Below are 13,385 nucleotides of genomic sequence, written 5' to 3'. Positions count from 1 at the left end.
CTCGACCGGGTTTTTTGATGGCCAGACCCACAGAGTCATCTCCGCGTTCTCTTAACTGCTAGTTATGTACCCCGCACTGCAATCTCCAGAGTATCTTCACTATGATACCGGCTTATCGGTGAAGTTGCTTCTTCGCCGGCATTCAAAAGTAAAGGAAGATACTTACCTCGGCCTTCTACTACTGCCCCAGACCATCCCTTAATGACCGATGCAGGGCTAGGTATCTGAACAAGCTTGAAAGAAGCTGATCAAGTGATGATATGCGATGTAACGCGATAAGATGGGAGATGGAGCCACGGTGAAGGGACCTGCAAGAGCTCTCAAGTATGAAAGTGTACCGACGCCGGTGAATGTTTTCGGGGGATTCTTGTTGATTCATCCTCCCTCATGAGTTGTGTACGCGAATGAAGATGAGAGTAAACTCTGCATTTTGGATAGCCTCATTGGCATTACCTGCCTCCGCGGTCCACCCCTGGCTCGACAAGACCCTGCCTTACGAGGAGCGTCTCCTGTCTTTCATCGCCCAGCTCAATGACACCCAAAAGCATGCCATGGTTCAAGGCGATACTGAAGTCAGACTTTCAACTCCATATTACCCATGAAAAGTGAGAGAGCTCATGCTAATTAACCCGTAGCTGACAGATAACGGAACCGGCGTCAACGCCTGCATCGGGCACATTCAAGGAAACTCATCTCTCGGCATTCCCGGCATTTGCATGGGCGATGGGCCTGCCGGTGTCGGCAACTCGCTCGATAATGTGACCGCTTTCCCAGCTCCAGTTGTCGCGGCGAGCTCCTGGGACACATCGATACAGTATGAGTTTGGCCAGGCACTCGCACAAGAGCACATGGGCAAAGGCCGCAATATCGTCCTTGCGCCTACCATCAACATTCTTCGCTCTCCGTTGTGGGCTCGCGCTGCCGAAACTCTGTCCGAAGACCCATGGCTGACAGCCCGTATGGCGGTCGCCGGTACGATGGGCATTCAAAGTCAAGGAGCTCTGGCGTGCCCAAAGCATTTCGCTGCGTACAACCAGGATACGAATCGTTTCGGCAACGGCCCGGAGTGGGTAACAGTCGATGCGGTGGTTGACAAGAGGACGATGCATGAGCTTTATCTACCGGCTTTCAAAGCCAGTGTGCAAGAGGCAGATGCAGCGAGTGTCATGTGCTCCTACAACCGACTCAATGGCTTCTTCACCTGTGAGAACGACTGGCTCCTCAACCAGACTCTTCGTCAAGAGTGGGGGTTTGAAGGGTTTATGGTCGCAGATTGGTATTTCTCTACAAGAAGCACCGTTGCTTCTGTCATGGCTGGGCTCGACATCTCAATGCCCGGCGGAGACTTGACGGATAGCTACGGCTTCCCTGCTTACTACGGCGAGCTACTGGTGGAAGCCATCAATAATGGGTCGATACCCCATGCGCGACTTGACGATATGGTTCAAAGGGTCTGGCGGTACATGTTCAAGCTTGGACAGGTCGACGATCCGGTGACTGGAGACTCAACGGCCCACGTACGTACCCAGGAGCATCTGGATCTCGCGCAGCGAATGATTGAAGAGGGCGCAGTTCTGCTGAAGAATGACGAAAGTACCCTTCCTCTCTCTCCTGAAAAGTATTCTAAAATTGCTGTCTTTGGCATTGGAGCAACTGCTGAGAACCAGGTCTCTGAAAACCACGGTGGCTTTGTCATTGACTCTACCATGGTTGTTCAAGCACCCTTCGATGCGATCAAGCGTCGAGGAGATGCAGAAAATATCACAGCCAAGTACTCCATGGCTTACCCTGGCACTGGACAGTTTCCCACAATTCCCTCGAACATGTTTAAAGATGGAGGCGTCAACGTGACGTATTACAAGACAACCGACTTCACCGGGCCTGTCGACATGACCGACCTTATTCCCAACATTACCATCGCTACGTATCCGAAAGCTCTCTGGCAAGCATATCCAGACGTTTTCTCGGCTGTCTATGAGGCGGTATTTCTTCCAAACATGACAGGAATGTACTATTTCTCCATGTATGGTCAGGGTACTGCGATGCTCTATTTGGATGACGAACTCGTGGCCAACATGTCCTATGCCAATTTTGGGAACTATATCCAAGGCGCAGCGTATCTTGAAGCGAGCTCCGAGGTCAAGCTTCTGTTAGAATACGACATGGGCTACTCTTTGTCTACTGGTGCGTATGGGATCAGTCTTGGAGTAGACATCGGCAACCAGACCCGAGACACAACTGCCGATGAGCTGGCCAAGTGGGCAGATATCAGCCTTATCTTCGCCTCAGACCGGATATCTGAGGGAGCTGATAGCGGCCTTGGACTCTCTCTACCTGGTGACCAGGACGCGATCATCAGCCGGCTCGCCAGTATTTCCAAGAAAACCGTCGTGGTCCTGAACACAAACTCGGCAGTTCTGATGCCTTGGCTTGAGCAAGTCGAAGGCGTCATGGAGATTTGGTATCCTGGCCAACAGGTTGGGCTTGCGTTAGAGCGCCTTCTCTTCGGTGATGTAAGCCCGAGCGGGAAGTTGCCATTGACCTTCCCCAAGAACCTCAACGACACTATACGTATCAGTACCAACATCGAAGTGCCCTACGAAGAAGGCCTCTATGTGGGGTACAAGGCTTATGATCAGAGCGGAATCGAACCGTTATTTCCGTTCGGTCATGGCTTGTCGTATTCTAACTTTAGTCTATCCGAATTGGAGGTATCATCAAATTACAGCGCTATACTCGTCAGAATGACCTTGTTGAATCAAGGAAATAGCAAGGCAAAAGAGGTCGTTCAGCTCTACGTTGGATTCCCGGACGCTGCGAAGGAGCCACCAAAGTTGCTCAGGGCTTTTCAAAAAGTAGAGGTCCAAGCTGGGGAGACCAAGGCTGTGGAGTTGTTGGTGAAGATTGAGGATCTCATGGTGTGGGACACTTTGACTGAGGCCTGGATATTTGTAGATGGTCAGTATGAGGTTCTCGTGGGATTCTCGGCGGGAAGTATCCAGGAGAGACAGGTAGTAGAGTTAAGCCGAGGCTAGAGTCCTTTTCCTGAGAGTGGATAATGTTGAGATTGATTGCCCTCGAATCAACGCAGCATTGTTTAGAAACTTGGTAGGTCAATATCTACCAGAGTGTGATTTTACAGAATGTAGATCATTTACTTCTCAAGGATCTTGCCTCTGATACCCTTCACGTGCCCATCCCTGCCAGCGATTAAGGGAGTTCCCGACCAGGCACTATCTTCGTCTTTAGGGCCTCTAATCAGATGGATCTTATGTAAAACAGGGATGAATAATTCACGGTAGCTAGAAACCTCTTCTCGCCATCGAAAGACTCCTAAGTAAGACCCGTATCAACAACTGAGTACTAGCGATACTCCCCTCCGCAGTCTCCCATCGCGTCAAACATCTCCGACCTCCTGCTCCTGTTCAATACCTCTTCAATCAGGTCTCGATCCTCCTGGCTTAGAGACCATCCTAGACTCGCCAGGTTCTCATCTGCGCGCTCGCTGATACCCATCCTAGTCCCAACAATGACTGCCCCAACGTAGGGGAAGTCCAACACCCAACGAGTGGCCACGTTGGAAAGACTGACGCTGTGTCTTGACGCGATCGATTTAAGCACTTTCAAGAGATCCTGGAACAGATCCCAGCCTCCCCAGCTTCGGATCATAGCGTAATACTTGCGCTGGCTCGGCGTAATCGCCTCGTCATAGAGATCCGGCTGCCCCTTTCCTAGCCACTTCTCGGCGAGGAACCCACCACACTACATCGACAGCTGTTAGCCTTCAAGCGGATGAATCATACCAGTCATCTCCTGCAGCTTACCAGTGTTCCGTATGTCAAGAGTTTGATATCATGTTCCTGGCAGACCTTGCCCATGAGGACCTCGGGCCTGCTATCGATCAACGAAAACTAGGGCCCATCAGTTTCAGCCCCTTAGCCTTTCAGTTGGCGGGAGTTCAGTATACCTGTACTTGATTTGAATGTATTCTGACGCCTTTATCGATGGCGACTTGCATGTGCTCAGTATCGAAGTTGCATAGCCCCAAAGCCTTGACGCGCGAGTCTTCTTCAAGAAATCGCAACGCCTCCACATATTGAGGGTCCTCATACTGTCGTGGGGCCTCAGTTAGCCACCATCAAAATACCGGGCAGGCCTCCTATATGGCTACTTACGAATTGCCAATGAAATTGAAGCAGGTCGATCTTATCTGTCTGTAATCTCCGGCACCTTTCAGCTACGTTGGCTTGCACGGCGGCACGTGTAACGATCATGGGGTTGAAGACACAGTACTTGGTCGCTGCGAACGTCGAGTCGCTGAAGGGATACGCCGAACGAAAACGACCCTAACTCATTTAGTATCACTTTTCGGGGGAAATGGTATTAATATGAGACTCACAAAGATGATTTCCGCATCACCGTAGTGGTCCGCCATATCGAAGGCTGTAAGACCTGCTTCCATGTGCTTGGAGAACTGGGCAATGATTTTGGATGTAGGTGCTGAGCCCCAGGATGGACTAGACATTTGCCAAAGCCCGGTGAATAATCTAGGCAATTTGAAGCCGTTCATCTCAAACGTCTCCCTCGCATCCACAGGGCCTGCAAGAGATGCGCTTAGGCCCGATGTACCGATTAAAGGCATATCGAGGACTGGAAGTGGTATTCCAAGAAGCATTGAAGTCGCAAAAAGTGCCCTCGTATAGGGGTATTCCATTCCTTTCTCTTCTATTATGGCTCTGCACTCGAGAAGAGACTCGTGCAAATTGGTCACGGCGTCGCGCTCATCGTCTAGGAGACTTTCGCGCGCAGCAGCTAGCAGCCTTTTCTCAACGGCGGTCATGATCTGGACGATATCACCATCCACGGATGCCAAGACAGCATGCGTTTTCTCCTTGGTAGTCTCTGGATCGACGAGAAGCTTAATGCCGCCCCTTACCACCCTGGTCATGAGCGGAATGCTCTCAAGACTGAGCCCGCATCCCAGCATGCAACGAATTGTTGCCTGAGTCTTTCTCAAAGTTGCTTCCGAAGACAACTCGCCTTGAGCTGACAGCAACGCTGCATCTCTGACATAAGTTCGGGTTTCGGCCTCGAAAGTTGTGGTGACGTCCGGGTGCGCGGCCAACAGTGAGCGCATGATGACCCGTAGGTTCGCAGCGGGGAGATTCGTGATAATGGTGTCCGTCATCATGTTGACGTGCGCCGTCTTGGCGCTTTGGCCCTCTGGTTTTGCCGCCATTTCGTTTGTATTGTCTTCTGGAAGGTGAGTGACTATGTGATTCTGAAGGTCTCTTGACAAAATTTATGTTCTCTCTTCAGTCTTCGATTTCGACAGCTTCCATGTAAGCCTTCTCTTCGGTGTCCAACGAAATGGACGATGCTGCTGCTGCTGCAGGGACAAGCTGAACCCTGATTTCGAGCCAGCATACGCCGGCATTCATCTCAACTGCCAGTAGCCATCGGCGATCAATGACTCTGACGGTAGCTTGCCGGCTCATTACTCGGTTATCTTTACCCACGTCACACCACAGGGAACGGCGGGGAGAAAAGTGGGTGAAGATAGGGAAAGAAATCCGAAAAGGGTTCTCAGCACCCCCGAAGCCGGCGAATTCCATCCCTTAGCCTTATCGAGTCCAACTGCCGGTCATCCTTAGTGTTGACTTCACGAATGGTAGCCGGCGATCTAGCACAGTAAAGCAGGGGTAAAGCAGCATGCACAATGGAACACACCCAAGCATCGCCATTTCTCAAGCCCGTGTAAGATGCAGCGGTCTGTGATGCCAGCAACATCTGCGCCGACTGACAGACATGCCTTCGATCAGTTCCAAGGCGTGCCTTCAATGCAGGAGTGTCAAGATGAAATGCATCACCGCAGATGATGCAATAGTTTGCGATCGATGTACCCGGAAGTCATTAACGTGCATTTTCCAAGATCACCGCCGTGGAAGAAAACCAGGGACTCGGTGCGTACCACTTGGAGAAACAGTGCTATAGCGATTAACAGTTCAAGAATCACGCCCAAGCGCAAAGCCCAGATCTCGACAGCACCAGCCGCTTCTTCTCAGTCGGTACAACAAAGGCAGATTGAGGAGAGAAGTGAACTGGCGCAGGCAATTCAACGAAGTCCAGACTGGAGCAATGGAAGCCTGCAGCCTGCTGGGCTGTTCAGTCGTGCAGCCACTCGAGGCAGTTTCTCACTTGGAAGCATATTGAATGCTTCAGAATCGACCACTTCAGAGGCACAGCAAGAAGAGTCGCGGATCCCTGCAGATGATCCAATTCAACTTGGTCTCCTCAATTCTTCCATCGCCTCGTCTCTGTTCGAAAAGTGAGTTCAAGAATGCCAACGCACCTGTCACAACCCTGTTCCACCCCGCCACTTTGAAGCATCTTCGTCTCTAGCTTCTCCCTTTCCGCTCTCGCCACGACAGGACAAGAGTAACCTGTGAATAGTTTCATGGAATCTCTCAATCCATACATAAGCCAATTGGACCCGTACCTGCACACCTTCAGCCGGACCCGACAGGAGTCTTCATTCCTTCTGACGGCAATCCTATCCGCAGCCTCAAAGGCATTCAATCCTGCTCTATATAAGAGACTCCGCGACCATGCAGAAGGTATCCTTGCCTCTACGTTCAGAAAAGGAACCAAATCAGTTGAGACTGCCCAAGCGGTGATGATCTTGACCTATTGGAAAGAGTCTGAAGACACACGTGCCTGGATGCTCCTGGGATACGTGATCAGGATGGGCATGGAATTGGGCTGGCATCGGCTGGCTCCTTATTCGCCGCAATCAAACGCGGCCATGGACTTGGAGCGACGTCAAGCCAGGAACATCGAGAGAACCTGGCTGATTCTCTTTGTTTACGATCGAAGGTAAGATGGAGATCAAGACTGAGCGAAGATGGTAGCTCAAGAGCTAATAGGGCGTAGCATGAGCTTACAAACTGGAAAGCCGTGGATGATTGAACGAAGTGAGTTCATCGAGTCTATTGAGCCATGGTGTAAAGATGCAATGGCTACTCCTGGTGATTGCCTGCTCGGTGCGCTGGTAACACTACGACTGTTGAGTTCAGAGGTTTTCAGGCTACTAGGACCGAGGTCAAGTCGAGTTCGCGCCAGACAACTACACAGTCTCGAATCTCTCCTTGCAATCATCAAGAGCAGAATCGAGGAGTGGGAGTCGAGGTGGCTCAGGGTCGCAGATCCAGGTATGCTCAAACCCCAAGCCGTGAAAGTTAGCTAGCTAAAGCCTCCAACTAGACAGCTGCCATCCTTTTTTAATCCAGTTCTATGGCACACATCTCAAGTTACAACTGTTCTCTTTGCCATTACAGGACATCTTAGCACAGTCGGATCCAAACATGACCTACCATATGGAGGCTCTCTGGGTTAGCTACTCAAGTGCCCTGGAGATGCTGCATCTCATCTGCCGTCACTCTTCTTGGCTTTACTTTACCCAAGACTCTGTTCATGTGATGACTGCCTATAGTGCAGCATTCTTGATCAAGGTTAGACCATTGGGAAACTTTCTACTGTTCTTCTTTATTTGAAGGCTGACTGGAATCTAGCTCATGCTATCTACGTCCCATTCCATCGCCGGCCAAATTCAACCAGCCATTCAAAGTGCAATCTCGGGTGCAGCCTTGGTTTTCTCCCAGCAAGCTGCGCCGTCGGGCTCGAGTTGCGGACTTCAGTCAAGGTTTCTCGACAACATCTTGGCTAGAATCTCCAAGCCCTCAGCCGAGGCGTCGACGGTAACAGATCTTCCTGAGCATCGTGACCAGCTTCGGGCTGGCGAGCGGGACACGACACGCGAGATCGGGTATGCCGCAACTTCAGGTCGAGCTTTCGGCCAGGCGGAAGGCGCACTGAGTTTGGATTTTGCAGATGATGAGACCTGGGTTGGACTCATGGCTGAAGCTGGTTTCAATACTCAAGATGGTGTATTTTTTGCTTGAACATCGATAAGACCAAGATGAGGTTGAGTACGTGTGTCTGTGTAACACTTCTACTTGGGCGCATCGGCGTTGCTCAAAGGAACGGCAGTAGTCTCTGAGTGACGGAACGTTCTGATGCCTTCTCGGACAATCTTCAGCTGGGAAGGACAGCAGGGATCCGGGCATGCGATCAACGCATCGGTTGTCATCCAGTCGTTCTTGGCAGTTACTCGTTGCTTTGCAGCGAGTAGGGGTAGCACCGATGCTGTTTTCGAGAATCAGCAACTATGACTCTGGAGTAGATAGGGTCGGTATTCGCGTACATAAGCTGTATATGCTGATGCCTTGATCTGGTGGCAAATGCAACATCTCACCCTTCAGCGTGAAGTAATCCCCTTCTTTGGCACCACACATAATCCTCTTGCCTGGTGGACAGACGACCTCGACCCGCAGGTCGAATAACTGAAAGGCGTCCTCGGGACTTGAAGAAGAAATGGGTGCCATGATGCTTGACCTACTAAAGTCTTATCGTTGGATGCCGTGTGACAGAGCTGTCAGGTCAGGGATCGCGTTCCCCAGGCTTTTATCCAATCTTTGAAGCCGTTCTATCCCCGCACTCACGCGCAACGGGGCTTATCAACCGGCCGGCGTCTCAAGCCGAAGCTTGATCCTAGCACCGGCAACTCAAAGTCGATCGTTGACAGCGACCCAGCGCCCGATTGGCTGCGGAGTTGCGCCTATCCTACGACCCTGAATGGCACCTCCGGGGGCGTTATCAGGACCGACTTTTGGGTGCTTACACTTGTGTCATTCATAATGTTGATCAACCCATCTTGTTACTCGGAAGAAGTCGCAGCGAGATGCATCCTTGAACTTCGACAGATTTACGAGGCCATCCTATTTGAGCCCTATAGATCCTTATCATTCTGTTCAACTCTTCCATCATGGAGGGGAAGGAAAAGGGCGAGACCACTACTGGTGCAACTCCCGAAGTGGACTCCGGCTCCGGCCAGAGCACCTCTATCCCCGGAGATGGTGAGGGGATCAGGCGTGACTTGGAGTCTCGGCATATTAACATGATTGCAATTGCGGGAATGATTGTGAGTCTACTCAGTATCGACCATTTGGTGGGATGATTTGTCGCCTGATACTGGATCAAGGGAACGGGCTTGTTCTTGAGCTCTGGTACAACCATAGCCACTGCAGGCCCCGCCGGAGCACTTTTGGCCTACATCGTTATGGGGCTCGTCACCGCCGGCGTCTCGTATACGACGGGGGAGATCACGTCCTTCATGCCGTCGACTGGTGGTTTCATTCGACATGCGACCAAGTTTGTTGAGCCAGCACTCGGTGCAGCCACTGGCTGGAACTTTTGTAAGTTCAAGTGCAAGGCCACGAGCTTTGTAAGTGCTGAGAGTTGGAGCACAGTCCTGACTTGAGAATAGGGTATACCATGTCGATTTCTGTTCCTGCCGAGATCAGCGCCGCTGCAACTTTGATTCAGTTCTGGAATACCTCCGTAAATCCAGGGGTTTGGATCACAATCTTTCTGGTCTTTATCATCACAGTCAACTTCTGCGGCGTCCGGCTATACGGTGAAGTAAGATACCACTCTTCAACTCAAAGAGCTCTGCAACTTACAAGACAAACAGACCGAAGTTGTGTTCGCTTCTCTAAAGATCATGACAATCATCGGCCTCATCATCGGCGGCCTAGTCATTGATCTCGGTGGCGGACCCAATGGTGACCGTATAGGTTTCCGATACTGGCAGGACCCCGGCGCCTTCAACAGCTATCTAGTCACCGGCCCATCTGGTAACTTTCTGGCTTTCTGGAAAGTTTTGCTCTCGGCGGCTTTCAGCTACGGCAATATTCAAGTCGTTGCTATTTCGGGCTCCGAAACTCGGCAACCGAGAAAAATCATCCCAGCAGCTACGAGGAAGACTTTCTTTCGCGTATTCTTCTTTTATGTTCTTAGCATTCTAATTGTGGGAATGATTGTGTAAGAAGCTCGTATCTGGGTAGGGACACTACTTGAGGGACTTGTCTAACGAAAAGAAGGCCATCCAACGACCCGTCACTCAGCATCTCGACCGGTACCGCCCAGCAGTCCCCCTTCGTCATCGCCTTCACCCGCTCCGGTGTCTCTGTATTGCCGTCAATCATCAACGCCGTGGTCTGCACTTCGGCCATTAGCAGCGGCTCCGCCTGCGTCTTCATCGCGTCTCGAACCCTCTACGGTCTCAGTTGCGATGGGCACGCGCCTAGGGTCCTTCAGCGCTGCAACAGGTTCGGGACACCTCACTACGCGGTAGGGTTGACCTGCGTCCTCATGCCGCTTGTCTATCTCAACGTGGCCAACAACACCTCTGTCGTCTTTGGATGGTTCGTCAACATTACAACGGTTGCCGGTCTGATCGGTTGGATCGTGATTGAGATCACGTATCTTCGGTTCTTCGCTGGGCTTAAGGCACAAGGCTACTCTAGAAATGGTAAGAGACTGTTCGTGATGACCGTTCACTGTGCATGCTACGCTTACACCTTTAATTAGAGCTTCCATACAAGGTTTCTGGGCAGCCCTATATATCATGGGCGGCCTTAGTGATGGTTGTTCTTGTTGTTTTCTTTTCAGGTAAGCCTCCGCGAATATTTGTGTTACCACCGCAGTACTTGAGTCATTCCCAACTCACACCATCATTCAGGCTTCGACGTCTTCACAACCGGAAACTTTACCGCCTCGGGGTTCTTGACATGCTATCTCAATGTCTTCATCTTTGCAAGTGAGTTGCCTGCTCCCTTCCTCAACACCGTGGTCATGGGCTAATGCTGTGTCACCAGTCCTGTACATCTTCTTCAAATTCTATCTCAAGTCTCGAGTGATTGCGGTAGGCGAGATGGACTTTGAAACGGAATTCGCTTCAATCCGGTATGAGAAGGCACAAGAAGAAGTGTATGGGCCTGGGAAGTCGGGGCTCAAGCATTCGATTCGTAGAATAATACACGCTGTTTAGGTACAGAACCCAAGATAGAACAATAAATAGGGATTGCTTGAGGGAAATGCAATGTACTGCAGGAACCAGTAATACTATAGAGCTATAATACAATGTTTTTAGACCTAGTACCGACCTATTAAGTACCTGTGCTGAGAACCCCAGTACTAGTTTACAACATCTCTTGCCAAACCATACAGATACGGTCTCGTTGAAGAAGCTAGGATTTGGTGCTCCTCCAAGCCGGCGCTCCACCGGGACATCGATGGCGTTGATACCGTCTCTTACGCCTATGAAGGTGGCGGAGAGTTGCCTTGGTCTCGACTTTCCACGGCAGACGTTGCATTAAATGGTCTAGTCGGCTTCCTCCGGGCTCACAGCGAAGCCACCGTTCTAGATCGGAGCCCAGAATCGTCTCCGGACGCGGTCCGGAAGACGGACGTCGAAGAAGGCAAATCATGCAAAGCAATGCCGTTAGCCACAGCATCTGAGCCCGGCGTCTCCAACTCGCTCGACCTCCCAGCCTCCTCCCTCGCCCGCAATCTCTTCCTCGCCCAGGGCAACATATTAAAGTATCCTCCGCACGCAAACACCCCGCACCAGAGCACAAACTCAGTCGCGTAAATGACGACCCCCAACATATCAAGCCGGCGCTGGAAAAAGAGGGACGCGAGAGAGAATACGTCGCCCGCGGCATCGATACTGACGAAGATGAAGGAGATGCCGCGAACGGTGCGGTGAAGGTAGATGTCCCAGTAGTGTCGGAGTACTCCGGCGGCCAGGAGGGCGGCGGAGAGGGAAGCCATGAGGATCATGGGCCAATCTGTGCCGCGGGCCTTGACAATGCGGAGGCCAATGACGAGGGCAACTTGGATTCCGGCCATGACGGTTGCGATAGGGGCCACGACAGCGAGAGAGCGGAGGATAGACCATTTCTATGAACGAGGTGAGTAAGGCAATTTCAGGTGAGGAATCGCATGGGAGATGTTACTCTTTGGTAGTAGAAGCACTGGATCCAAGTAGCGAGACTTAGGAATGTCAAGATCTGGGGTTGGATCTGCAGGGCAATGTTGAAGTCCTCGACGATATTGTAGACACCCAACGGAACGCCGGCCCACGCCCAGAGCATCATCATCGAAGGCTGCAGACCGGTAGCATTATGGCGTCGGTAATTGATGACAATTTGTGGAATAAGCTACGCAACGGCCGACCGTCAGGACGCTATCCAAAAAAAATTCAATCTGACAGAAACGCACCTGAATAGACCAGCAGACCTGCAGAGTGTGAGTCCTTCTTATTTCATCTCTAGTGACGACGGGAACTTACTGCTCCAAGTGTGCCGAGGGCATTGGCTGCGGCTGGTATGTCCATGACAACCAACGTACATGTAAAGACACTCTAACGTTCCGTTGAGTGCTAACGATGCTAGTCGTAATGAAAATTGTAGACAGATTATCTTTCGATTGCGATAAATTGATTAGACTTATGGGCAAGAGACATACGTACACCATTGCCAATTGAGAGAGATATTGGTACTGCCGTGTCCGGGCATTAATCAATCCGCTATCGGCAACGTGCAGGAGATGAGTTCGGCCCAACACATGGATGACCGGTCGTAAAAAAAAGCCAAAAATAAGGTTCTCTCCCTTTCCAGAATCGAACTAGAGTCAGCCGCCCCATGTACAGTAGGGTGCCAAAAGTTCGTGTACAGCCTCCCGGTGCGTCACCTATAGCCCACTAACTACGTATCTTTATTACTATAAATATCTTTTTAACTTAGGTATAAATAATATAATTTAAAATTTTAATAACGTATTTAAGTATATAAAGTATATAAAACTATTTTTTATATATTTTAATATATATTATATTTATATTTATAATATAATATTAAAATAAAATAAAAAATAAAAAAGAATTTACTAAGAAATATAGTGCTCGTTGTACTTAGAAAGCCCTATAACTTATTATAATAAAAATCTTTTAAAACTCTATTTTTTAAAAAATTTATTTAACGCTTTTATAATTAAGTAAAATATAATATTATTTAAATACATAGTAATATAATAGCTAATTAGTTATATAGTGACTTTCGATTTCTTTTTCTTATTATATTTAAGTTTTATTCGCTGTTAAAAAGTAGTACTTTTGCGGGATACTATGCGCTACACACGAACTTTTGACACCCCACTGTATACAAGGAATCGACACCTGCACCCAAGGTAACTAGCTGGTACTTCTTGTTGATAGTGGCACATGGTCAACACAGCTGGACTGCGCGGTCAAAAATATTGGGACTTACTGGGAGGAGTCTTTCAAAGAGCAGAGCAAGTATCTCTCTCATGTCCAAGATGATACAATGAAAATGGATCTTTTGCGGAGAAACTGGCTACGATACTTCATGCTGTGACTCCTTATCTCATTACAGAGTAGGTGCCGAGTAGTGGTTACGGTG

At 50.0% G+C, this 13,385-nt stretch overlaps 6 protein-coding genes across 6 annotated transcripts; 3 read left to right on the top strand and 3 right to left on the bottom strand.

Annotated features, from left to right (window-relative positions):
* Window positions 1–410: 410 nt before the first annotated feature.
* CCOS01_00044 (uncharacterized protein) lies at window positions 411–3,035 on the top strand (the record flags this gene model as incomplete). Its single annotated transcript, XM_060448241.1, has 2 exons — window positions 411–572; window positions 636–3,035. The coding sequence occupies 2 exons, from the start codon at window positions 411–413 to the stop codon at window positions 3,033–3,035; spliced, it is 2,562 nt and encodes an 853-aa protein (XP_060319679.1).
* A 328-nt stretch (window positions 3,036–3,363) lies between these two features.
* On the bottom strand, window positions 3,364–5,239 carry CCOS01_00043 (aldo/keto reductase; the record flags this gene model as incomplete). Its single annotated transcript, XM_060448240.1, has 5 exons — window positions 3,364–3,762; window positions 3,825–3,911; window positions 3,968–4,111; window positions 4,176–4,346; window positions 4,400–5,239. 5 exons carry the CDS (start codon window positions 5,237–5,239, stop codon window positions 3,364–3,366), a joined length of 1,641 nt encoding a protein of 546 aa, XP_060319678.1.
* Window positions 5,240–5,719: 480 nt separating this feature from the next.
* CCOS01_00042 (fungal specific transcription factor domain-containing protein) lies at window positions 5,720–7,961 on the top strand (the record flags this gene model as incomplete). Its single annotated transcript, XM_060448239.1, has 5 exons — window positions 5,720–5,757; window positions 6,011–6,328; window positions 6,454–6,876; window positions 7,135–7,211; window positions 7,744–7,961. The coding sequence occupies 5 exons, from the start codon at window positions 5,720–5,722 to the stop codon at window positions 7,959–7,961; spliced, it is 1,074 nt and encodes a 357-aa protein (XP_060319677.1).
* A 50-nt stretch (window positions 7,962–8,011) lies between these two features.
* CCOS01_00041 (uncharacterized protein) lies at window positions 8,012–8,444 on the bottom strand (the record flags this gene model as incomplete). Its single annotated transcript, XM_060448238.1, has 2 exons — window positions 8,012–8,205; window positions 8,264–8,444. The coding sequence occupies 2 exons, from the start codon at window positions 8,442–8,444 to the stop codon at window positions 8,012–8,014; spliced, it is 375 nt and encodes a 124-aa protein (XP_060319676.1).
* Window positions 8,445–8,884: 440 nt separating this feature from the next.
* CCOS01_00040 (amino acid permease) lies at window positions 8,885–10,951 on the top strand (the record flags this gene model as incomplete). Its single annotated transcript, XM_060448237.1, has 8 exons — window positions 8,885–9,040; window positions 9,101–9,314; window positions 9,386–9,540; window positions 9,593–9,942; window positions 10,002–10,432; window positions 10,492–10,572; window positions 10,643–10,720; window positions 10,779–10,951. The coding sequence occupies 8 exons, from the start codon at window positions 8,885–8,887 to the stop codon at window positions 10,949–10,951; spliced, it is 1,638 nt and encodes a 545-aa protein (XP_060319675.1).
* A 353-nt stretch (window positions 10,952–11,304) lies between these two features.
* On the bottom strand, window positions 11,305–12,301 carry CCOS01_00039 (uncharacterized protein; the record flags this gene model as incomplete). The annotated part of the gene is made up of 4 exons (XM_060448236.1): window positions 11,305–11,865; window positions 11,922–12,125; window positions 12,187–12,204; window positions 12,257–12,301. 4 exons carry the CDS (start codon window positions 12,299–12,301, stop codon window positions 11,305–11,307), a joined length of 828 nt encoding a protein of 275 aa, XP_060319674.1.
* Window positions 12,302–13,385: the final 1,084 nt, after the last annotated feature.

The sequence above is a fragment of the Colletotrichum costaricense genome (genome assembly GCF_030867565.1).
Source record: "Colletotrichum costaricense strain IMI 309622 chromosome Unknown Scaffold_1.1, whole genome shotgun sequence".
Lineage (NCBI taxonomy): Eukaryota > Fungi > Ascomycota > Sordariomycetes > Glomerellales > Glomerellaceae > Colletotrichum > Colletotrichum costaricense.
The sequence above is the reverse complement of the archived record's forward strand: the minus strand, read 5'-3'. Positions and strand labels throughout refer to the sequence as shown.